Raw genomic sequence first — 24,438 nt, forward strand, 5'->3', positions numbered from 1 at the left:
GCCCGAGCTATTGGCTGAGCATTTATAATTTACAATTAATATAAGCCTCTGTGTGGTAATTTGGGAAGTGGCTGCCAGGTATTTGGGAACAGGTGGTCAGGACAAGAAACTTCCCTTTACAAACTTCAGTTTTTGAAACAATGATCTTATTTTGCCAATTTACATCATTCTTTAAATTGTAAAGCCTTTCCTATTTGCACTTAATCAGACATTGGCAGGCATTTTTTTCTTTTCAATCTTTTTAAAAAATTTATTATTTTATGTGCATTGGTGTTCTGCCAATTGTGTCAGATACCCAGAAACTGGAGTTACAGACAGTTGTGAGCTGCCATGTGGGTGCCAGGAATTGAACCCAGGTCCTCTGGAAGAGCAGTCAATGCTCTTAACCGCTGAGCCATCTTTCCAGCCCTGGCACAGACATTTCTAAGCCTGCTTCCTCATGAAATGGGCTGTTAGTCGTTCTGGCTTTATATTCATACCTAGTTCCATCATCCATGTCTATTGCTTAACTTAAAAAAAAAAGCTTTAGACAATTATGTTTATTTGTATGTGTGTGTACATACATGTGCAACAGTGTACATGTAGAGGTCAGAGGACAACTTGTAGGAGTTAGTTCTAACATGTGGGTCCTAGGGATTGAACTCAGGCCATCAGGCTTCATGGCAAGTGTCTTTACCTGCTAAGACATCTGACTAGATCCCAGTTACTTAACCTTATATTTTAAGCAATATAAGCAACCTTCAATAGATTTTTTGTTTGTTTTTTTGTTTTTTGAGACAGGGTTTCTCTGCGTAGTTTTGTGCCTTTCCTGGAGCTCACTTGGTAGCCCAGGCTGGCTTCGAACTCATAGCGATCCGCCTGGCTCTGCCTCCCAAGTGCTGGGATTAAAGGCGTGCGCCACCACCGCCCGGCTAGATTTTTTTTTTTTTTTACAAAGTCCATACTGTTAATTATTAGCATCAAGTAGTACATTTGAACTAGAGTGAAGATGTAATATTTCAGCACTGTGGCATCATGAACACATCACCACAATCAGACTTTTTCTCAGCTTCACAGATAACGTGAGGAGGTATACTCACAGCTTTACTCTTACTTAGTAGAAATGGCCTAAATATTTAGGAAAGAGACAGAAAAACAAACGCATAGTAGAGTCCGGAGCTTTAGGTATGAGGCTGATGCCAGAGAAGTTTTTATTATAGTTAAAAAAAACAGTGGAACTGGAAATAAAGGTAAGTCGTTCAAAGTGAACGAGAGTGGGAAGGCCTACCATTCCTCAGTGGCAGGACCTGGACCCACTGCCCAAGCCAGGTCTAACCCATCCGAGATGCTGGAAAGCAGAGCACACAGTTGTGCCCATCAAGGCAAAGAGGGCCAGAGACGACACGCCTCCTCGATACCGCTTGCTAGGGTCTGGAAAACAAGAGAGCAGAAGTTACCAGAACATGTACCAGCCATTCTGTTCTAGCATCTGAGGCCGCATGTTCAACCACCTGCTCTTGGGAGGCTGTCCAGCTTCAGCCTAGGCCGTCAGTATGCTAGAAGCTACGTGCAAAATGTGCAAAGTAATTCTACAATAGCATTGCCTAGACCTTGGAGAACTCTGTGAGTAAAGCAGCATTGTCTTAGGACCATTCTGAGTGTTTCTTCCAGAACGAAGCACAGCCTTTTCCTTTCTCTTTGTTATCCACTTACCCAGTGGTAGTCAGGTTTTGCCATTATACCACCTAGGTTTGATTCCTGGGGGTTATGGTTAGCAGCCCAATATTTCTTTCTTTCCTTTTCTTTTTCTTCCTTTCTTTCTTTCTTTTTTATTTTTGGTTTTTTGAGACAGGGTTTCTCTGTGTAGTTTTGGAGCCTTTCCTGGATCTCGCTTTGTAGACCAGGCTGGATTCGAACTCACAGAGATCTGCCTGGCTCTGCCTCCTGAGTGCTGGGATTAAAGGTGTGCGCCACCACCGTCCGGCAGCCCAATATTTCTACGCCTGTTTCCACATCCATAAAGCTGTTATCTGTACACAGAATGGCTACAAGATTGCATAGCATACATAAAGCTCATAGACAAGCAATTGGCATATAGAAAATGCTCAAAGGTTTGTTACTGTCCTAAGGGCAGTAAGAAGCAAGAGAACGGACCTTTCATCTTCATTATCAAGCCACTTCCTCATTTAACATTTTATATGTGTGGGGATTTTGTCTGCAGGTGTGTCTGTGCACCACTTGCATGGATCCCCCGGAACTGGTGTTCCAGACTATTGTGAGCTGTCACGTGAGTGCTGGGAATCAAACTTGGGTCCTGCAGCCTTACCCCTCCTCCCCCTTTTAAAGCCCTGCTAAGAGTTAAAATACAGTCACTTCACATTTGTTTGGGGGCAGGGAAGACGGCAGCGGTTAGGAACACGTGCTGCTCTTGCCGAGGGCCAGCGTTCCGCCATCAGCACCCACGTCAGGCGGCTGACAACCACCTGTCACTCCAGCTCCAGGGGATCTAACATGATCTCTGCCCTCTGTGGGTACATGCACCTGGATACATAAAACATGCTTCAAAAGATAAATGTAAAAGCTGTTTCCTTGGCAGATGTCAACATGGACTTACCTCCTGTGTAGTAGCCATATGCGTAAAGAATTCGCCCAACAATCCAGGCTAGGCCCAGGCCAGAAGCTATGCGCTAAGACAAAAGGACAATTTTGTGTTTACATTGAGGAAACAGACCTTGGTTAAGGACGAATGCCTAGAGCTGGCTACACTTGTGCTGGCCAAAGTCATCTCACACCTTTGGTAATGTATTTGCCACTGAGGAAAGAATGGAGTTATGTGTTTGGGTCAGGAAAAGTCAAGACCGGTGTTTGTCTATAACTGGGAGGTGGGAACTAGCTTTCCCAGTGGGTGTCGGACTGTTTTCTGCTCTGGGCAACTGAGGGACCTGGGGCTGGAGCTCGGGTCAAGGGCAGGCAGACCTCAAGGTTCCAGGGTGCGTCGGAAGAGGAAACCCTGCCGTCTGACTCATCAGTGGCTGGGCTGCGCTGTCTTCAGTGACAACACCTGCTGGAAGTGACTGGACACACAACAGGGGTGGGGCTCGATGAGGGAAGGTGAGGAGAATGTATAGTGAACCCCAAATATATGTACTCTGAGAGGAAAAAGTTCTCCCACCCCTCCTTTCTGACATCCATCACAGCAGAGAGTAAAACCTATGCAGGATGAAAAATCTTTTCCTCTGTTTCATCCCGAGTAACCCATCTGGCCAGAAAGAGTAAAAAGGTTGGGGTAGGCTGAGTAGGTGACCCTCCCCGAGTCCTTTTCCAATTTGGTAGTGCTGCTGTCGGTGGTGCTGGTTGTTATGGCAGGATTTTGTTTGTTTATTTGATTCTGGGTAAGCAGTATTGGCGGGAGGATGAGGTACTAGAGACAAAGCCCCGGTTACTCTCTGAGTAAGCTTGGTCTCCCCTAGGCCAGGCTTTACCACCACAGTGCTGAGTACTAGCCATTTTGGAACAATGGTTTGGTGCTGTCTTCAGGTGTACAGATGCTCGCCGGTCCCGTTCACTGCCGTAACCTCAGGTACGAGTCAGTGTCTGTGGTAGCTGTCACGACTCCATGGCCTTCTCAGTGCCGGGTGCTCCCGACAGCCGAAGCGCCTGCTTCCTCACCTTTTGTGAGTTTTGCTTAACTGTCCCCTTCTCAGTAACAGCCCTGAGCCTGACCACACCATTCAAAATCTCTGAGCCCCACCCTCCTTCTCCGCCTCCCTTTGTTTGCTACTGGGCATCTCAGCACCTTCTAACACCCAGTAATTCATTTCCGATGCTCTTTATGACCCCAGTAAAAGGCAGGGTCAGTGAATCCAGGTGTCTGCCTGTCTGATTCACTGCTGTAACCATGGGTGTGGGCAGATGTTTTTGCATACAAGGGTGAACGAGGAAAGTACAAACACTCCCTGTGGACCTTCTACACGAGGAAAGTACAAACACTCCCTGTGGACCTTCTACAATTGGACAGATCTGGGTTCAAAGTTCCATTCTTCTGTGGCTTATCTGACCCCATGGAAGTTAAACAGTGTCTAAGAGGCTTTCCCTCGGTCTGCAAAAATGAGGTGAAATACTGCCTACTTTAAATACATGGCACCCTGACACCAACATCCCTCATTCAATGTTCATCCCCTCCACCCTGCACCCAGAGAGTAGCGCCCGGGGGAACTACATCTAAATGGATGAACAGCCCCAGGAGAAACTTACCGGGTGGTAAACACCTCCCACGGTGAGGAAAAACAGGAAGGGTGGATACACTTCCAACCTGGAATGGACAGAAAGTAACTTTTAAAAGAGTGTCCTCACTATGTCTATACAGAACCAAAGGACTTCACGTTCCTGCTGGCAGTTTGGGAACTCGAGAGTGGGAACACACTGACTGGGGGGTGGGGGAGAAGACCAGTGCCCACCTGCTTTTGCTGTGGATAGGAATGAGTAGAACTTCACATCCTACCAACTCACGAGGAAGGCCCTGGATTGGAGTAGGTCTCCTCACCGAAACACAATCTGAACCGTCCTACAAGCTCATGTGTTTGAACGCCTGGTCTCTACTTGGTGGCACTGCTTTTGGAGGCTGTGGGATATTTTTGGAAAGGGGCCTGATGGGCAGGTGTAGGCCGCTGAGGGTGGGCTTTGAGGGTTATAGCCCAGCAGAGGACCATTTCCTGTGTGCCTTTGTGATTAGCTATACGTCTCTGCCATCACCAATGAGAGGCCTGCTGCTATCCCTTCTGTCCTGGGGTATTTGTTGTTGTTGTTGTTGTTATTTTAAATTATGAGCCAAGATAAAGTCTTCCTCTGCTCAGTCCTTTGTCAGGTATATATAATATATATAATTATATATATATATATATATATATATATATATATATATAATCTATATATAATTTCACAATGAGAAGTAATGAATGTAATCAGCTAGATGGGACCTGCCAAAACTGCAGAGGGCCACCTTGAAGACATTGTGATGGCTGCTGTTAATACTGCTGGGAGATGGGCACGCCCATGGAAGATTATCGTGTGTTAACTGAGGTGGAAAGAACTGCCCACTGTGGATGGCACCATTCCCAGGTTGGGGCCTGAACTGTGTAGAGAAAGGAGCTGAGCAACAGCAGGTCTTCATCACTCTCTGCTTAGTTTTGTTTTTATTTTTATTCTGAGACAAGGTTTCTCTGTGTAGCCCTGGCTGTCCTGGAACTCACTCTGTAGTCCAGGCTTACCTTGACCTCAGAGATCTGCCTGCCTCTGCCTCCCAAGTGTCGGTATTAAAGGTGTGTGCCACCACAGACCAGCTCTGAAGTTTTTCCATTTTAAAAATGCTTAGTTTTTCTCAGTATTCAATCTATTTACATAGTGATTTTAAAAGTTTTTTTTTATTTGTGTGTGTGTGTGTGTGTGTGTGTGTGTGTGCATGCATGCCAATGCCACGGCTCACATGTATAAGGTAGACTTGGTTCTCTTCTTCCACCACATGGTGATCAATTTAGGTTATCAGGTTTAGCAAAAAGTGCTTTAATTTTCTGAGCTTCTGCCCCCACCACTGATGGTGGAATGTCTTTCTGTATGCTGTGAATTTGTGTTGCTCTGATTCGTTGATTAAATAAAGCCATTTGGCCTATGGCAAGCCAGCTTAGGGGTAGGTGGGAAATTCAAAGAGAGAGACAGGAAGAAGGCAAGGAAGAGATAGCAGCCTACTGTCCAGGGAGCAGCATGTAAAGGCACACAGGTAAAGCCACAGAACACGTGGCAACATATAGATGAACAGAAATGGGCTGAGTTTAAATGTAAGAGCTAGTCAGTGGTAGGCCTGAGCTAATGGCTGAGCAGTTTTAATTAACATAAGCCTCTGTGTGTTTACTTGGGTCTGAGTGGCTGCGGGAGCCGGGCAAGATCAGGAAAACTTTCAGTTACATACCACACTAATGTCTTAATCATACTTTGAATGAGGTACCCATGATTGCCATGTTATCACTGGGCAAACTCAGAGACTCAGGACTGAAGTGATGGACATCTGTGCCACCTGGCAGCATGACACTCACGTGTTCTGGTGGGCTCGCTGAATGCAGTTGAAGATATGCCCGTTCTCAGGATCTGTGCTGTACATGACCGGGTACTGTTAATGCAAAGGCCAGGGAGAGCGTAAGTGTTGAGACTTAACTAGCATGGAAACGGAGACATTCCCAAGGACCTCCGACTGCACTCCTGACGGACTTCTGCTTCAGTCTTTGCAGTGAAGAGGTCTTCAGTGCCCAGAAGCAGTTTTGGTGTTTCTAGCCACCAAAGGGAATGAGAACCTGTGACTAGGTTGGGGCTGCAAAAGAGACAGGAGTGGCTTCTGCCGCGCCCGTGGGTCTCACTGATGTCATAAAGCAGCGGTGGGCTGCAGATGCACTACTGAGACGCCACAGAGAAATGGCTGGCTCCCAAGAGTCATCGCGCACGCCACGTCCCTTTAAGATTCCCCTTAATAGGGAACAGATAATTGAAGTGTGTGAGACTGCTATTGCAAGCGTCCATTAGAAGAAAGGGAAACAGCCGGATATGAATACTTGAAGAGACGCTCCACCAGGGAGTGTAATTACAAGATGCTACATGCAAACAGATATCTAATTGCTCACCAGGGACAGCTTTAGAAGTTTCCCTTCTAGTCCAGCCAGAACAAAAGGAAGTATTTAACAGACTTCCTTTCTACAGCTCCCAGCTAAACCCAGGTTAAGCCCAGCATCTCTTCTCTACTTAGGAAACAGTGCTGCTACTCCATCCTTTTTATAAAGAGAAGAGCATTGCCCCTAGTAGATAGCTCGAGGTCAAAATGGACTTTTAACCCCAGTAGGCTCGGTCTTTCTACAAAGGAGCCGAAGTCCAACAAGGTGTAAACTACATTCTAGTAGACCTAGTGTTTCCTGTCTCTCAGGAACAGAATTCTAATGGGCACTGTCCAGAAACAGCTACGACCAACACCCACAACTCCGCTCTCCCTCCATGACTGAAAACTCGCCTTTGGATAAGCCTGTGGTCTCAGAGAGCCCACACAAAGCACCCACCTGTGACCCCACTCACCTCCACCTTGTACTTCTTGCGGGCTTTGCCCACGTTGATGGCTAGGTGGAGCACCATCACAAAGCTAGCAGCGCCAGTGAGGAGCACGTATCCGTATTCCTTAGAGAGGACAGCCATCTTGGCTCTGTGGAAGAAAGTACGGCACAGTGTGAAACTAACCCAACACCGCGGGCATCGTGTGGTGCAAGGCCTCAGAGAGCACGGTGCCTCCTTACCAGCAGATGCCTACGGATCAAAAAGACATCTCAGGGCTGGGAAGACAGCCCAGCAGGTAAATTGCTTGCTGCACAAACGTGGAGGGGATCTGAGCCTGGATGCTTGGCATCCTGTAACTCCGTGCTGGGCTGTGTGGGGGATGAAGACAAGGGGATCCTTGGAGCTCACTGGCTAGCCAGTTAATAAAAAAGGTGAGCTTCAGGTTTAGTGACAGAACACGCCGTAAAAAGAAAGTAGAGAGTAAGAGAGGAAAAATACCCAACGCCAACCACTGGCCTCTATACGAGCACGTGCAAGCGAGAGCACCTGCACAAACAAGTGCACACGCGTGTATATATCACACATACATCACAAATGCACACACCATACACACATAGGTATATATATCATACACACATCACAAATGCACACACCATAATACATATGTATATATATCATACATACATCACAAATGTACACACCACACACACATATGTATATATATCACACATACATCACAAATGTACACACCACACATACATATGTATATATATATATCACACATACATCACAAATGTACACACCATTCATATATGTATGTATATATATATCACATACATCACAAATGCACACACCACACATATATATGTATATATATCACACATACATATGATACACACACGCCCTGCCCAACATAAAAAAAAAAGATGTTTTTAAGAGGTCATCAGAAATACCACTGTGTACTAGATGACAGAATTAAAAATTACTCCAGTAAACAGTGTAATCTCAGAAAAGTATAAAATCATACAGGTCCTTCCTTCCTCCCTTCTCCCTTCCCTCACCTTTTTTTCCTCCTCTATCTTTTCCTTTCGGTTCTAAAAACAGAGTTTGTTCCATTCTTATTTATGTATTTGTGTGTGTGTATACACACGCCCGTGTGCACATGCAGCAGTGTGCACATGGACGATTCTGTTCTCTCCTACCTCCATGTGGGCCCTTGGGTGCAAACTCCAGTCACCGGCTTTGGCAGCTGGCACCTTGACCCCCTGAGCCATCTCACGGGCTCCTTAATTTCAGTTTTTGAGACCATGTAGCCCAAGTTGGTCTGGTACTCAAGCTATAACCCAGAGTGGCCTCAAGCTCACAGCCGTCATCCTGCCTCGGACTCCCACATATTGAGATTACAGGTGTGCGCTACTATAACTAGCTATATGTTCTCTAGGATTCAACATCCATTTCAAATTTTACCTGTATTGTCGCAGTAGCCATTGTAGTCTGCCACTAAAATTTGCATTTGAAAATATTTAACAAGACACCCTTTAACAAAGTGGCATCTGGCATCTACCACGATGGCTTCCAGGGAGGGCTACTGTGAGGTCAGGACCTTGTGATCCTGGCCCTTGCACCTTGATCCTGGCCACATGCTGGCACAGTTTGAGAAGCCAGAGTGAAGAAACCCTGCTTGGTGTTCTGACATCAAAGCATGGCTCCTGAGCGGATGGTGTAGACAAGACACATAGTCTGGCAGGATCCTGAGAAGCCAGGCTGCCCATCAAATCATCACTTCAACACAAGCCCCACAGGAGTCCCGATGTCTGAAACTTATTTTGAAATCCATGAAAAGTTGGCAATACAAGCGGAACAAATGTTAACTATAGATGGGGTAGTAGCTGTGTGGTTTCAAGATACAATTCTTGGAATTTTTCTGACCACACAGGAGCTGTCATCATAAACGGCTTTGAGAGAAAGCAAGTCCCGGCTCATCTTGCAGTGTTCAGGGTTAGCACTCTTGTCTCAGAGGACAAACTTAGCAGATGGAAGAAGCCCTGAGCATCTCAGAGCCCATGCGGCTGCCCACTAACCTCTGTGAGCTTTGAACACGAGATGGAAGGGTGTAGAGCATGCCGGCGGAAAGGGCAACTTCAACACCTTAGAACATGCTAAGGTGGCTCACTGCCACATGCAAGGCTGCCCAAGCCAGGAGCTCCTGTGTGACTGCTTCAGTTTAAAAATGCCCATCTCACTGAGTTGTGGTGGAGCATGTCTATAATCCCAGCATTCGGGAGGCAAAGACAGGTGGATCTCTGTGAGTTCAAGGCCAGCCTGGTCTACAAAGCAAGTTCCCAGACAGCCAGGACGGTTACACAGAGAAACCCTGTCTTGAGAGAGAGAGAAAAAGTGCCCATCTCTTAGTGGTTGTGGAAAGCATATAACAGTAGGCAAATGCTTGAAAGGATGAGGCAGGAAGATAGTAAGTTCAAGGCCAATCTGTGCTATACCTTTAAGAGCTGGGGAGAGAGTTTAATTTGTAAGATGTTTGCTGAGCAACTACGGGGATCTGAGTTCAATTCCTAGCATCCATGTAAAAAGTCAGGCAAGATGGCATGGTCTTGTGATCCTACTGCTCTGAAGACAGGGAGTGTCCAGGGTGGCAGCAACTGTTGGACAGACTGTTGGACAGACTGTTGGACAGCCATAGCCTGATTGGTGAGAGCCCCAGGTATCAGTGAGAGACCCTGTCTCAAAAATCAAGATGGCTTCCTCCTAAGGAACAACAACCCAAATTGTCTTATGGCGTCCACATGCATGTATATGCAAACACACCCACCCCATACAGCTACACACCCACCCAAATAAATATAGTCTGTCTCTGATGAATATTTTGCTTTCATTTCCCCAGCATTCAGCTCAGGGTGGTATCCTGCTGCAGAATGTTTCCAGTCATCCTTAAAAACAAAGGGACATGATTCCAGGGCCCCTACCATCAGAGGGACACCCAGAGCTTATGTGGGGCACTCAGAGTCTAAAGCAGGAAGTATTATTCAGATTCATCTCGCTCCAATGGCCGCTTTCAGTCCTGCTTGCAATTTGAGAGCTGAATGAACAGTAGAGCCACAATATCTTATTCAACATGAAATCTGGGAGGTGAGCAAATTGTTTGGGTCTTTAAAAACGTAAGCTTCTCAGGACCAGAGAGAGCCCAGCAGTTAAAAGCATTGGATGCCATTCCTGGTTTGATTCCCAGCACTGACGTGGTGGCTCACAAGCATCTCTAACTCCAGGCCCCGGGGATCCAGTGGTCACGTCTATCTAGCATCCAAGGGCACTGCATCCATGTGGCTCAGACATACATGCAGGCAAAACACCCATGCACATAAAAAAAAATAAATTTCAAAATAAGGTTCTCCTAGCTTAGAAAGATGACATTTGAGTTCTAAGCCCCCCAGACAAATCTCCTCCCCCTTCACAGCACACAGCAATCCTCACCAGCTTTCCCTCCTATGATCTTTACCCTGCCCTGCCCACTTGCCCTTTACTGGGGCCAGACTGCCTCCATGACTCAGCACGAGGTAACTCTGGGTCAGCAGCCCCACCTACCCAGCTTCAGAGAACAAGGGGCCTGGATGGTCTCCCAAGTTTCTTCTCCTTCCTTCTCAAGTTTATAAAGTCAACACAAGCTAGAAGCTATGGCAGTAATTACACAGCAAAAGGCAGCGTGAATTCGGAACACCTCCTTGGAGATAAAAAGCGATCGAGCCTACTTGCCATCCTTGTAGTCAAACCACTGGGACCAAACAGGCACCGCAAATGAAGCTGCCCCGAAGGCTGTCAGAACTGCCTTGGTAAGGACAGCGAAGTGAAGCATATCCATTCTAGCTCGGTTTGCAAGTCCAGCGGCGCAAGCGTACAAGGGCAGAGCTCGGGCCAGGTCAGGTTTTAGAATTCATGAAAACGAGGCAAAACAGAATGGGCTTAGCCGCTGACTACTGTTTTCCTAATGTGTAAGAGCAGACAGCGGGCCAGAGAAGTGCCTTTGGGGTGGCTGTCTACTGCCGATAAGGACCGTTCCCAACACAACTGTTCTGTACTCTATGACTGCCAGGCTCCTCTTTTTACAGCAGAAACGCAATCTGCTGGGCGTTCACACCTGGTGAGAGTCACTCTCCTCACTTCGTGAAGGTGGGTGATGATAACAAGAATGAACCTGGCTATGAACCAAGTATGAACCAATCAAGAGCCAGGGTCAAGAGGAGCTGGTGACACTTTAGACACAGAACTTGGATGACTCAAGGCTGGATCTGACCTCAAAGCCGCTTTCCTGCACTCTAGCTTTCATGGTTCCAGAAAATACTATTTAAGCGGTCAAGGGCAGGAAGCAATTAAATGGTCCTACCCTACCTATGGACCACAATAATCAGCATGGCAAGATATGCATAAAGGTGCAGTCAGTGTTACTCCCAGCTTGGTGGCAATCAACAGCTATCTAATTGGACTTCAGGCCCATTCACCAGGAGGAAATCATGCCCGGTACTGGAAAGCTAGCCAACTACCCAGGGCTAGAGAGATCACCTTGGCAAATAATCCACTATTGCCACATTGCTAGACCGACATAATTCTTTACTACATACTAAATCTTATTCTCACACCCACAGGTAAGTGTAGCCACTGCCCCTGATCAAAGAAGCTTCTCTTTACAGAAAATGGAGACCACCACAGAGAACCGCAGCCGGACACGATGCAGAGATTGTGGAGAGTCCAGCCCCAGCTGATCTTCATATCGCAGCTCCTGCATCTACGCCTCTGGGAACATCATGGAGAAAGCGGGTGGAAAGATTATAAGAGTCTGCTATGAAACAGTCTCTCCTAGAAATGGCTGCAATGGCAATATCCATGGATATGTTTTCATGGAAGGGAGGAAATGTCACAGGGTCCCACCTCTAGGTAAAGAACTTCAGGCCACTAATGACTGGTGGGAGATGAAGAATTAGCCTCTCCCTGGGGTGAGCCCTCTTACTGGTTGTTGAATGCAAAGTGGTCAGCTCTGGAACCATATACACACAATAAAAATGGACTCGGCAGATTATATATATATATATGTATATGTATATATATGTATATGTATATATATTTGTGTATACGTATACATTCTCTCACACACATATAATAATAATTATATATATATATATATATATATATATATATATATATATATATATATATATTAAAGGTAAAGACAGCCGGGCGGTGGTGGTGTACACCTTTAATCCCAGCACTCGGGAGGCAGAGGCAGGTGAATCTCTGTGAGTTCGAGTCCAGCTTGGTCTACAAAGTGAGATCCAGGACAGGCTCCAAAGCTACACAGAGAAACCCTGTCTCGAAAAAACCAAATAAATAAATAAATAAATAAATAAAGGCAAAGACGCTATCAACTTGAAGGAGGACACAGGAGGAGTTTGAGGGACAGTAGCTAGGAGGGGCTAGGGGGAAGACAGGGCAGGAAATGATGTAATTCTATTTCAATTAAAAACATATGCCAGGAGATGCGCCCTGGCTTCGGTAGCAACCGGCTTTCCTCTGCTGTCTGAGTGGCGCCAGCACCTTAGGTTCCCAGGAGCTCACAGCAGCCAGCTGGCCCCTGCTCCACAGCAACCATGTGTGACCGGAAGGCGGTGATCAAAAATGCTGACGTGTAGGAAGAGATACAGCAGGACTCAGTGGAGTATGCTACTCAGGCGCTGAAGAAGTATAACATAGAAAAGGATACTGCCGCCCATATCAAGACGGAGTTTGATAAGAAGTACAACCCCACCTGGCACTGCATTGTGAGGCGGAACTTCGGTAGTTATGTGACACACGAAACCAAACACTTCATCTACTTCTGCCTGGGCCAGGTGGCCATTCTCCTGGTCACATCTGGTTAAAAGCATGGACTGTGCCAAACACCCAGTGATCCACCCAAAAACAAGGACTGCATCCTAAATTCTAAATACCAGAGACTGACTCTTCAGCCTTGCTAAGGGAACACCTCATTTGAATCTTTTGTGTTTTGTACATGGCATTACCAGTTTGTGGTTATAAAATAATTAGTAAAACAGCTTACATTTGTATTTATCTTCTAGTCCATACTTCTGTACCCTGTTTTTTTCTCCCTTAGGCCATTTCTTTAAAAATAAACCTGTTGGAGATGTTTAAATCACACACACACACACACACACACACACACACACACACACACACACACACACGTATGTGCCCGGCAGTGGTGGTGCACACCTTTAATCCTAGCACTTGGGAGGCAGAGGCAGGCGAATCTCTGAGTTCAAGGCCAGCTTAGTCTGTATGAGTTCCATGACAGGCTCCAAAGCTACACAGTGAAACCCTGTCTTGAAAAAAACCAAAAACCAACCAAACAAACAATAACAAAAAAACCCACCAACCTAAAAACCATATTAAAAAGAAAAAAAGAGCAAAGAGGTGCTGGTGTAATGGCCTACCGAAAAACGCAGAGAATTAACCGGAAGGTGGGGGAGGGGGTGTCTGGTACTAGAGTGCAGAGACCAGTGATCTATGGTGGGGAGCCCTGGTAGGGGCTTTTCTGCAGGAGCTTTGGACACTTGTGCACAGACACAGGAACAAAGCCTGACCGCTGCCTTCCAGGATGGTGGGAGAGCCCTGCCGACACCTCCACATGCTCCCCCAGCCAGTGAGGAGTCCTACTCTGTATGCCCAGTCTGCACTCAGAGAAGACAGAACAGCCCCTGAGGTCTGTGGGAGGGACCATGTGGTTTGGCATTCATCCTGGCAAGGACTGCTCATTGGTGGATGCAGGTGCTTGCTGAGCAAATGGCGAGAGCCGCGACTTCAGGTGACTCTCAGGAAAGCCCCCGCCCCCATACAAAGAGACATCGTTCATCATCTTATACAGTACCTGCTGATAAAATGTTCACCTGAACTATTTCTGCTTTTCTTTCCATCAAAGCACCTACTGAAACCATGGAAGAAACCAGATTACGAATTATACAGAGAAGAATCTAGAATACAGAGGTCTGCACCATAGTTCCTAAAAACTGCGATCCAAAGAGTAAACATGGTTAGGCCTTCAGGATAGGATCAGCTTAATTCAGTCAGTCAAGGTTCGAAATCGCTTTATCAACAGCTAAATTCTTATTTTCTGAGATTCTAGGGGAAAGGGATGGATGCTCTTTCTCAGTCCTTAGAGGGTAGCCTCTGGGTCAGGGTGCACCCAGAAGGGGAAAGCGGTTCAGAGTCCACACCCAGGCAGCCCCAGCCACACCCTGGGTTGTTAGAATCCAGAGCCAGCAGATAGCTTACAGGCTCAGGCCAGTGGAGCTGATAACTGATATACAAGCCCCCCCTGGTGTGTGCAGTCATGTGGACTGTACATATCTTGCTGATCACGTACCTGCAGCTCTTTTATGGACCCACCAAGATAAGGTTTTTGCATTTGAGAACTTCGTCCTGGACCTAGTCTTCATGGTCTGGACACAGAAGCTCTGCAATAAATGCTTATACCTGTGTTTCCCACAGATGAATTAACTGGCTACCATAACACATACCTGAACACAGAGAATACAAGATATAAGCCTCCTATTTGTGCTTTTTAATAGTCACTTGCACAAATACAGAAACTCGGTTGAGTGCTGCTGAGGGTCTCAGTCTTAACCTGGAGGGTAAGTTAAGACATGGCCCCCTCCCAGAGTTTCTGACTCAATAGGGCTCCAGTGGGGCCTGTGAATACAACTTTTAAAAGTTCCCAAGTGTGCTGATCACCGACCAGAGATCACATTTTATTTTTTATTTTATTTATTTATTTATTTATTTATTTATTTATTTATTTATTTATTTATTTATTAAGATTTATTATGTATGCAGTGTTCTGCTTGCATGCATGTCTACGCGCCAGAAGAGGGCACCAGATCTCATTACAGGTGGTTGTGAGCCACCATGTGGTTGCTGGGAATTGAACTCAGGACCTCTGGAAGAGCTGCCAGTGCTCTTAACCTCTGAGCCATCTCTCCAGCCCCCAGAGATCACATTTTAAAAACTGTTGTTTAGGGGGATGGAGAGACAGCTTGGTGATTAAGACCACTTGGCAGCTATTCTAAAGTACCGGGGTTCAAGTCCCAGCACCCACATGGCAGTTTACAGGCCATGTTTACAACGGTCTGTAATTCCACTTCCAGGGGATTCAATGCCTTCTTCTGGCTTCCACAGGCACCAAGCACCTACATGGTGAACAGACATAATGCAGGCAAAAGACCAGTGCACATGAAAATGAATGACATTTAAAACACTGTTTTAGGGAAAGGGGAAGTTGTAGGATGTGATGATTGTATCTGAGCCACACTCCAGAGCACACCCCAGTCTTGGTGATCCACACCAAGCTTTCTCCTGGACGCTCCTGGAACCTTCTTTTCCCCGCAGCATCTCTAGAACATGAAGGGGCTGCAGGGTGAGCTGAGGCTAAACTTTTCATCGTTATACCGGAGTTCACACATACCACAGGACCCGTGTATCTTTTCAGGTTTAACAATTGGCTCAACACTAAGTGGACAAGACAGTTTTTTTTTTTTCCTTCTCCCCTGAGACTTTACCTAGTGAGCCTGACCTGTGAAAGCCTCTGCCTTCCTGGATCTCTCTACACAGTCACAATCACCAGATGTCAAAGGAGCTGGCGTGGAAGGCTTTACTAGCTGCAAGAATGATGGTCACTGTGCTACAAGACGGCCTTCGGGAGACTGTTACGGCTCACACCACCAATTGCTGCACCTCAAATTCTAAATGAGCAATACCATAAATAAGTGAAAGACATATTTATGGACTTAGGATCTCCAATAAATTTCTCATGGGATTTTTCATTCTTTCTGGCAGAAACAGCAAAATGGGAAATATTTCACCAATAACATGTTGAATATCTAACCACGGGCCCAAGTGCATGCCAGTTAGAGACTTAATACAAAGTAACCCTCTTCATCCTCACAATAACCCCAGGTGGCAGTGGCAATCACTGCCACTCTCGCTGTACACAGGAGGAAACTGAAGCAAAGAGGAGATTCACAATTTGCCTAAGCCCCCATCCCTGGTGAAGGCAAGTCTGGGGTCTGGTAGACCGATACCAGTGTCTACGCTGTTCACTACTAAGTCACTCTGCAGCGCTTGCGCCTTAAAAGTGAGAAGCAGTAACAGGGAGCGATCCTGGGCAGAGCTTATGTCCTGGGCGGTACAGCCGCACCCCGTTTCTGTTCCAGGAACAAAGGGAAAGGCACAGCAGCCTGGGGCAGGCTGTAGCTAAACTGAGGCTCCTCTGGTTTCACCTTAGGCTTTCACAGCACTGGGGAGCCAACCCTACACATGCTTGGTACTGCGCATGTACAAAGTCCCAGCCTCCTGGGTCTTTAGGATATGTTACACCGGAGCTCGGATCTGCTATCAAGAAAGAGAGAGCTACTGCTTCCTTTCCAATGAGAATGGCTTTTTATAGCTGCTGTTATTTCCTTCTTGATGTATGGCCCTTGCTAGAACCAATGCAATGTTAAACAGAAGAGGTACAAGTGGACGCTTTTGTCCTTTTCCCCATATAGAGAGTAGGCACTCAGTTCTTCACCATTACATACGATGTTATAGGAGGTTTCCATCAATGCCTCTACTGAGAATGTTATAAATCTAATTATTGTGCTATGTTCAAAACACAGCAACATGTCTATCAGTAACTTTGAAATTTCAGGGGCTGGAGAGATGGCTCAGAGGTTATGAGCACTGACTGCTCTTCCAGAGGTCCTGAGTTCAATTCCTAGCAACCACATGGTGGTTTACAACCATCTGTAATGAGATCTGGTGCCCTCTTCTGGCCTGCAGGCAGAACACTGTATACATAATAAATAAATAAGTCTTAAAAAAAAAATTTCAATAAAGTACCTTTTTTTTTTTTTTAAAGCGCCCCAGGCCACGGTGGGTTTCCAGGAGAGTGAGGGTGCTCTGGTAACCAGCCCTTGATGTCTGTAGGGATGGGGGAGAACAGCACTCTCAGCTGCACAGTACAGCAAGTTAGCAGACACTAGGGACTGTAAGAATGCCACAGTCACCATCCACACCCTCAATTTAAGAGCCATGAAATATAGCCTTACAATGTGGTATTGTTGTCTCATTTCCAGAATACACTCCATTTCAGGATGTGAGGCAGTCAGATGGGGGGTCATGGGCTCTTTGGCTTGGGTGCTCCCTTTTAGGAATTCTGCTGAGAGAGTCACCTGGGAACATCAGTACTCGAGGCCTCCAATTTTGATCAACCCTGTCTCTAATTCCTGCTTCTGCCACTTCTGGCCTTATCTCACTGGGGCACAGTTCCTTCGGTTCCAGGAAGGGTTCTGGGCAAGCCTGCACTCAATTAAACACGTCTGGTGCAACATTCTCTTCCACTGTGTACCCAAGTCCTCTTGGCTGCCCAATGAAATTCCCCAGGGCACAATCAGCATTGCATAAGTAGAGCAAAGAACAGGATTTATGGATGTAGGCACTTGCCCCAAATAATTTATCACTCTCGGAGTCACCAAGTTACACAGTACCTTAGGTTTTCCTAAATGACAGGTTCTTTGGAGACATAGGTATCTGCCTTCTCTTTAACTGTAAGCAAATAAAACCTAGATTGGACAACGGCAACTTTTACTCCAGTTTGTGATCCTGTCCTCTTGCAAATTGTTTAGCTGCTGTTTTGTATTAACACAACCAGGAAGTCAACCATGACAATGTATTCTTAGCTCAACTTGAAGCTATCATCCCTCCAAGGTCTCACAGTAACCCTTCCTTGGCTGTGCTTCCAGCCCAATTATTTTATATGGCAAACCCCAGCAATTTAATGAGAGTGGCCCAGGGACGATCATTTAAACGGTTGGCTCCATCACACAAAATGGACGTCTCTTAAAGCTCCATACACCATGTGGCTCAGCAAACTCCCAGGTGGGACAGAGGACTCACTTCACTCCCTATAGCTTCTCCTGTCCAGCTTGGTTTCTGCCTCTGGACGTTTCCACCAAGGACCAGGCCTTCAAAGGATCCCCTGACGGGAGTTTGCCCCAGGGAGATAAGGCCAGCAGGGGCAGATGCAGGAATCAGAGAAGGGGTTGATCAAAACTGGAGTACGAGAATGGTGATGTTCCCGGGAGAGCCTGTCAGCAGAATTCTAGGGGCGGGCACCTCTCGCCGATTCTCCCAAGCCCATGAGAAGCTTGGGGGAGAAATGCAGGAAGTGAGAGGAAGCAACACTGAGGAATTCCATCTCCAGGATAAAGAGACAGGAGAGATTTCCCTTTGTTCATCCTACATTTCATAATGGCCGTTTTGGTCCACTTCCACAACACACACATGAAACTTGTTTGTCAAACCTTCAAACAAGCTCTGCTCAAATCCTCCTGCCTCTGCCTCCTGAGGGCTGGGACTACAGGTGTAGGGTACCATACCCAGTACCACTAACGTAGAGGCGTTTAAGCCAAGGAATAAGAAGCCAGGTGCTGAACCTACATACTACCCCGCAGTGGCCATGAAGGTTCAGTAGTTACTTCTTCAAGGGCGATAAACAGAAAGGTAGCTGGACAAAAGTAGCCTAATATACTGAGCGCTCGCTTGCTGATTCAAGTGAGGCCAGCTGCAGCAGGCAGGACATAGTAGGTCTTTTCCAGGACCTCCTAGTCTTCAATTCCTTATCAATGTAGCGGCAGCAGATCTAGAAAGTTAGTCATGTTGGGAAGATGGAAGACTTGCCCCTTTCATCCAAACACATTCAGCTCTACAGCTAAACAGCCCAGAGCTCAGCCACAGTCAAGCTTCAGATGATGTTTTAATTCTAACACTGCGGTGAATTGTCTGGACCGAAAACAATGGTTAAATATGTTACTGGGCTGGTAGGAGGTGGGGGAAGGAAGGGTCAGGGAGGCTGGAAGCCAAATGAATGGCTCTTGGTGATGTGGGACAAGCTTGCACTGTTGTGCCAGTTAAGGCCAAATCAGAAAATGACGAGACACTAAACACAAATGCTTGGATGACAATGAATCCTCTTTGGGAAGAAATGGCAATTCTGTTCCCCACAAATTCTAGAACATTAGATTTGTTAGACAACATTCCAGGTCTCCCTGCATGCATGATGGCAAAGACTCTCCACGCTTTAAGTTCCATGGACCAGGGTATCCTGACACCTGACTTGGAATCCTTGGGTCATGCTAGATAGCCTGAGCTGAGCCTCCCAGGACACAGAACTCCAGATACATCTCACATTATGCTTCTAATGGTTTGAAGGCAGCAATCTTAGACGAGAAAGGAGAGATACTATGGAATACAAGCAGAAAAAAAAAGAGACCCCCCCAAAAAAAAAATTATCAGGTGAAGTTGACTTGATAAATTCACTTTAGGACAAAGCATTTTACCTAGAGGAATGCTGGCCTCCAGTTCCATGCCCACCACACTCCCTCAGAGTGATTCCTTCTCTTCTCCATTTTGTTAGAAATGCCATACAGCACTCCAGGTGCAGGCTGCGGCGGATATCAGGACGGAGAAGGAGGTTCCGAACCTCCAGGAATCACAGTCAGGGTGTGAGAGCAGAGCACGCACATAGAGGAGGGGGGAAGACTGGGGTGGAAGCCATGGAGGTCATCACAATGATGTGTGAGCGAGAACACAGGTACAGGAACAGCAAGTGTAGAGGCTTACAGCCCCGTCAACACTTACATGGTGGAGAAAGGGGGCCAGTGTGACGGAAGGGTAGTTATAGAGACTGGAGGAAGAGTAGGAGGAGACAGCTATTATTAGCATACTTATTTAGGATGAATCAAGCCTCACTGCATGTCTACAATGGATTACTACCTCTACTTCACAGGTGAGGGAGTTAAGCATTGGAGAGATTAAATAATGTCCTTCAAATCATACAGTGACCCCCAAAGAGCAAAGCCTGGATCCTCACACACCCAGGCAGTGTGCCTCCAGATCCTACCCTTTCAGCCTTGGCCACGCTGTCTCTGAACCAAGCTGAAGAGCAAGTTTGACAACATTCGACCGTCTCCTGAGTGTAAAATACATTCACGAGAAGGTAGAGCTAATAATTAGCTCCAAGCCTATGCTTGATTACAGACTGTGGTGTTTCTAATTGGAAAGGAGTGTGGGGAGGGGAAATCCTGGGAAAGATCCAGAAAAGAACATTTTCATTTTAGTATACAGAAAGAAGTATGAGAAAAGTTGTGGGGGGAAGAACACCTCTTCCAGTCTCCGGGCACACAGCTTGGCAAGGCAGCACAAAAGCTGGCTCTTCATCACTACATCATGAGGCCCACAGACCTGTCCATTAATGGACATTACTCAGGAGTGTAAAGTCACAGGGTAACAAAGCTGTAACTTCCAGAAGAGGAAAAAGTCTCGAATGAGTCACACTGACACTACTTGGATTTTCCATTACAAGAAATAAAGACATCTTAATCATAATTCTTAGCAGATGCTAACACCCTGGGAAGACACCAGTTCTTAAATGAAGGAACCACCTAGGCCACTGGATTTCATCTGGCTTCACACTCCCATGTCTCTTGGAACTTGTCTCTTGGAACTTAAAGGGGGCTTTGGCATAATCATTTGCATTTTTCCTTTCCCTTTCCCTTTCTCTCTTTCTTTCTTTCTTTCTTTCTTTCTTTCTTTCTTTCTTTCTTTCTTTCTTTCTTTCTTTTTTAAAAAGATTTATTTATTTAATGTGCACTGGTTTCTGCCTGTATATATTCTGTGTGAGGGTGCCAGATCCCCTGGAGCTGGAGCTACAGACAAGTGTGAGCTGCCTTGTGGGTGTTGGGAATTGAACCCAGGTCCTCTAGAAGAATAGCCAGTGCTCTTAACCACTGAGCCATCTCACCAGCCCCCATGTGCATTTCTTTTCTATCTTAAAAAAAAAAAAATCTCACCAGCCCCCATGTGCATTTTTTTCTATCTTAAAAAAAAAAAAAAAAAAAAAAAAAAAAAAAAAAAACTGGCCAGGCAGTGGTGGCACACACCTTTAATCCCAGCACTTGGGAGACAGAGCCAGGCAGATCTCTGTGAGTTTGAAGCCAGCCTGGTCTACAGAGTGAGATCCAGGACAGTCACCAAATGAACACAGAGAAACCCTGTCTCGAACCCCCTCCCCCCAAATACCACCATTCTTTATTTTTATTATTTAATGTGTGTGTGTGTGTGCGCGCGCGTGTGTGTGTTTGTGTCTATGTCTGAAAAGGCTAGAAACGCATGAGTGCATGCCACATGCATGTGTGTCTGCAAAGGCCAGAAGACGGGTGTCAGATCTCCTGGAGCTAGAGTTACAGGTGGTTGTAAGCCTCTGACGTGGGTCCTGGGACAGAATTCAGGTCCCCTGGAAGAGCAGCAAGTGCTCTTAACTGCTGAGCCATAGCTTCAGCCTCCATTTGCATTCTTAAGCTAGAGAAGTATAAAGTACCATTTACTTAAAAAGAGAAAAACCCAGGTGTCATGGGCATGCTTATCATCTTATCATCAGCATGTGGGGCACCAAGGCAGGTGGACTGAGAATTCGAGGCAAGCCTGGGACTGTGAAGAAGACTCCGCTTCAAAACAAAAAGGTGGGCAATGGCACCAGAGTATTAAAAGTTATATTCCAGTTGATGAGCAAAGTCTGGAAAGAAGAAAGGGTAACAAGGGGACCTATGAAATTCTAAATGCATCTGGAAAACAATGTGATTTTCCTGCTCTTGTTGCTGCATTTCTCTCCACAGACAGACAAGTGGATCCTGTGGGAGAACTAATCTCACACAGTGACATCTGACGATAACAGCTAAGTTCTTCTTATTCCAGAGGACAGTACACTCACAAGCAAGATCAGTGAATTCAGTTGTAAGGGCTGAGGAGATGGCTCAGTCAGCTCAAGTGTGAGCAACTGCCTTCAGATCCTTGCACCCATGTAAAAAGCCTGGTGGGGGCAATCATTGCTCAGGGAACAAAGGCAGGAGAATCCCTGGCACTTTCTGGCCAGCCAGGCTAGCTGAATTAGTGAGATTCGGGGAGAGACCCTGTCTCAAAAATTAGGTGGAGAGTGATTAAGGAAGACACCAAAGGTTGACCTCAGGTCTTCATATGTATGTATATGCACATATACTTATGCGCATGTGTGTAAATGAGTTTGAAAACGCACACACACTTCAGTTGCGGAAATAACAACAGCATATTCTAAAGACAAGTTGCTTTATAATTTAAGAGGTACTTAGTCAACTGCGGCCAGCAATAGTGCTCTGAATACAGATTCACTTGGAATGGAATAGATTAAATATTAAATATAAACACATGGGACAACAGGTTTAAAATCAGCTAAATCAGTAGGTGTTAAACTACGTTTGACAGGTTCATCTGACATCCGCTCACTTCAGGCGTTTTTAGTATCTCTTTGGATAAACACATTTTTCTTGCGTTTTTTCCTCTGTGCTGTCCTCCTATGAGGGAGTTCACTTTCAGACTGTTTCCTCCAGAACTCTATGTCAGCAGGAGGGAATCTAAGCAAAGGGAAGACTGCCCTTTTCCTTTAACAAGGTCTCAATGGCCCAGGCTGGCCTTGAATTACCATTCTCCTGCCTCAGTCTCTCTGATGCTAGGATTCCAGCTGCAGGCCTCGGCATCCCACACGATTTTGTTTCTCAGTCTAAGGAAGCCCCAGGAGTGCAGTTTCTATGGCTGGCCACAGTATCACTGACATTTTATATATAGTAACACTGGTTAAAGAAAAAAAAATCACTTGACAAAGTTTTCTATTTCTGTAACATTGTGTCAGGAAGAGAAGCTTAGCAGAATGTACTTCCCAGGGTGAAGGCACTTGTTTGGATTTCAGATGTAAGTTTTATTTAACTCCTTGGATAAATTTAGCTCCTGTGAGAATAAACATTCTGGATCCCCTGACTCAGACAATATACTCTCGGTACTGACACACAGAACTAAAACTCGCCTGTAACCCTGACCAATAACCTTGGGTGCTTCCCGGAAACTGCAGGCTGCAGGTGCCCTACAGATATTCCCCAGGGAAGCCCTGGCTCCAGCTCCAACCCTAAAATCTGCAGCAGACTCCTCCGCAAAGCCACACCTAAGCCAGCAGCATAGTCTGTAGCGAGCTGATTTCTCTCTGGGACACCTCCTTTCCCTACTGAAGGGATTCAAGTCCCAACCCGCAGCGTTCCTTTCCTACCCATCCCACCATCTGTCTCTGCTTTTCCCCTACTTCCTTTTCCACACTCATGTGTACCCCAGGCTACTTGTTTATTGGTGCCTCCCAAGCAAAGAATTAGCAGAAGCCACTACCTAGAGTGACTCACAGAGTTTCTACTCCCTGCCACCACCCTGCAGTTGCCCCACCCTGTGGTTCTGGGTCTCCCCGTAGGGGCACAAGATAAGAAGGGAAAGTTGCAGACACGCAAGGAAAAGATGAATGACGATTTTTGCCCCCTCTCGACCCTTCCTGAGAAGTCTCTTTCTGTTAGGATAGAGGTAGAAAAATGACCTACATTCAGGTTTCAATGCAAATATTTCTACGCGGCGAGAGGAAAACAAATACAATTCCCTCTGAGACCCCCCGGAAGGATCTTAGCAACAACACATCCACAGCAGGTGCGGCGCCTGCACGACACTTATGAAACCTGCGCTAGATCCGCATGGCCAGTTTCCACTGCAGAGCTCGGGTCTCCGGTCTCAGTACTACAGCTGCAGTGGGTAAGGTCAGGTGGGCTCCGGAAGGCCGGAAGAAGGAGCCCCAGATTTTTACACAGCTGGAGTAAAGGGGGAGAGGAAAATAAGGAATTGAAGATGAGCTGACCTTGAGAATCTCCCTGAGTTATAGATAGCGAGGTAGAAGTCTCCAAAGCCACGCCATCAGGGAGGGGATGCAGGGTGGGAGGAGGGTGTAGAAATGTGGAGCCCAAACTGACCGATAAGAAAGAGAGGTTGGAGAGAGACCCTATTCCATCCCAAGTGGCTGAGATACAGGAGGGGGCGCGTGTAGGCGTTCAGGTGCCCCAGCACAGCTAAGGCTCCTGCAGCTCGCAGGTACCAGCACTTACCTGGCTCACCTTCACACGCCTGGTGCAAACTGGAGCTGCGCGGCACTGCCTGGGTGCGGCTCCAGCGGTCCCGCAGGACCCGCCCCACTCCTCCCGGGGCAGCGCGTGGCCACGCCCCTGGGCGGAGCTCGAGCCGAAAGGACCGCCTCTGGCTTTGGAAGTTCTGGCTGTCTCTTGAGAGTGCAGTTTCTCCCTGTTCCTGGTGGTCCACATGCTGACTGTTCTGTCTCCCCAGTCTACATATTTGCTCTCCTCCTCCCCAAGTATCTTTTCGTGACCACAGTCC

At 46.6% G+C, this 24,438-nt stretch overlaps 1 protein-coding gene and 1 pseudogene across 1 annotated transcript; one reads left to right on the plus strand and one right to left on the minus strand.

Moving 5' to 3' along the window:
• Nucleotides 1-1,159: 1,159 nt before the first annotated feature.
• Mgst3 (microsomal glutathione S-transferase 3) lies at nt 1,160-24,308 on the minus strand. The gene is made up of 6 exons (XM_006983237.4): nt 24,153-24,308; nt 7,087-7,210; nt 6,066-6,139; nt 4,234-4,291; nt 2,594-2,666; nt 1,160-1,410 (listed from the first exon to the last, which is right to left on the minus strand). The coding sequence occupies exons 2-6, from the start codon at nt 7,201-7,203 to the stop codon at nt 1,274-1,276; spliced, it is 459 nt and encodes a 152-aa protein (XP_006983299.1). The 5' UTR covers nt 7,204-7,210; nt 24,153-24,308; the 3' UTR covers nt 1,160-1,273.
• Nucleotides 12,593-13,149, plus strand: LOC107401981 (dynein light chain 1, cytoplasmic pseudogene; annotated as a pseudogene).
• Nucleotides 24,309-24,438: the final 130 nt, after the last annotated feature.

This window comes from Peromyscus maniculatus, chromosome 11, assembly GCF_049852395.1.
Source record: "Peromyscus maniculatus bairdii isolate BWxNUB_F1_BW_parent chromosome 11, HU_Pman_BW_mat_3.1, whole genome shotgun sequence".
Lineage (NCBI taxonomy): Eukaryota > Metazoa > Chordata > Mammalia > Rodentia > Cricetidae > Peromyscus > Peromyscus maniculatus.

Excerpts from the sequence above, each read along its gene's own strand:
- Mgst3 (XM_006983237.4), bottom strand. The coding sequence starts at position 7,203 with ATGGCTGTCCTCTCTAAGGAATACGGATACGTGCTCCTCACTGGCGCT. Across the intron at positions 4,292-6,065 it reads CAGCGAGCCCACCAGAACAC|GTTGGAAGTGTATCCACCCT; the intron begins GTGAGTGTCATG and ends TGTCCATTCCAG. Across the intron at positions 2,667-4,233 it reads TGGGAGGTGTTTACCACCCG|CGCATAGCTTCTGGCCTGGG; the intron begins GTAAGTTTCTCC and ends CTTTTGTCTTAG.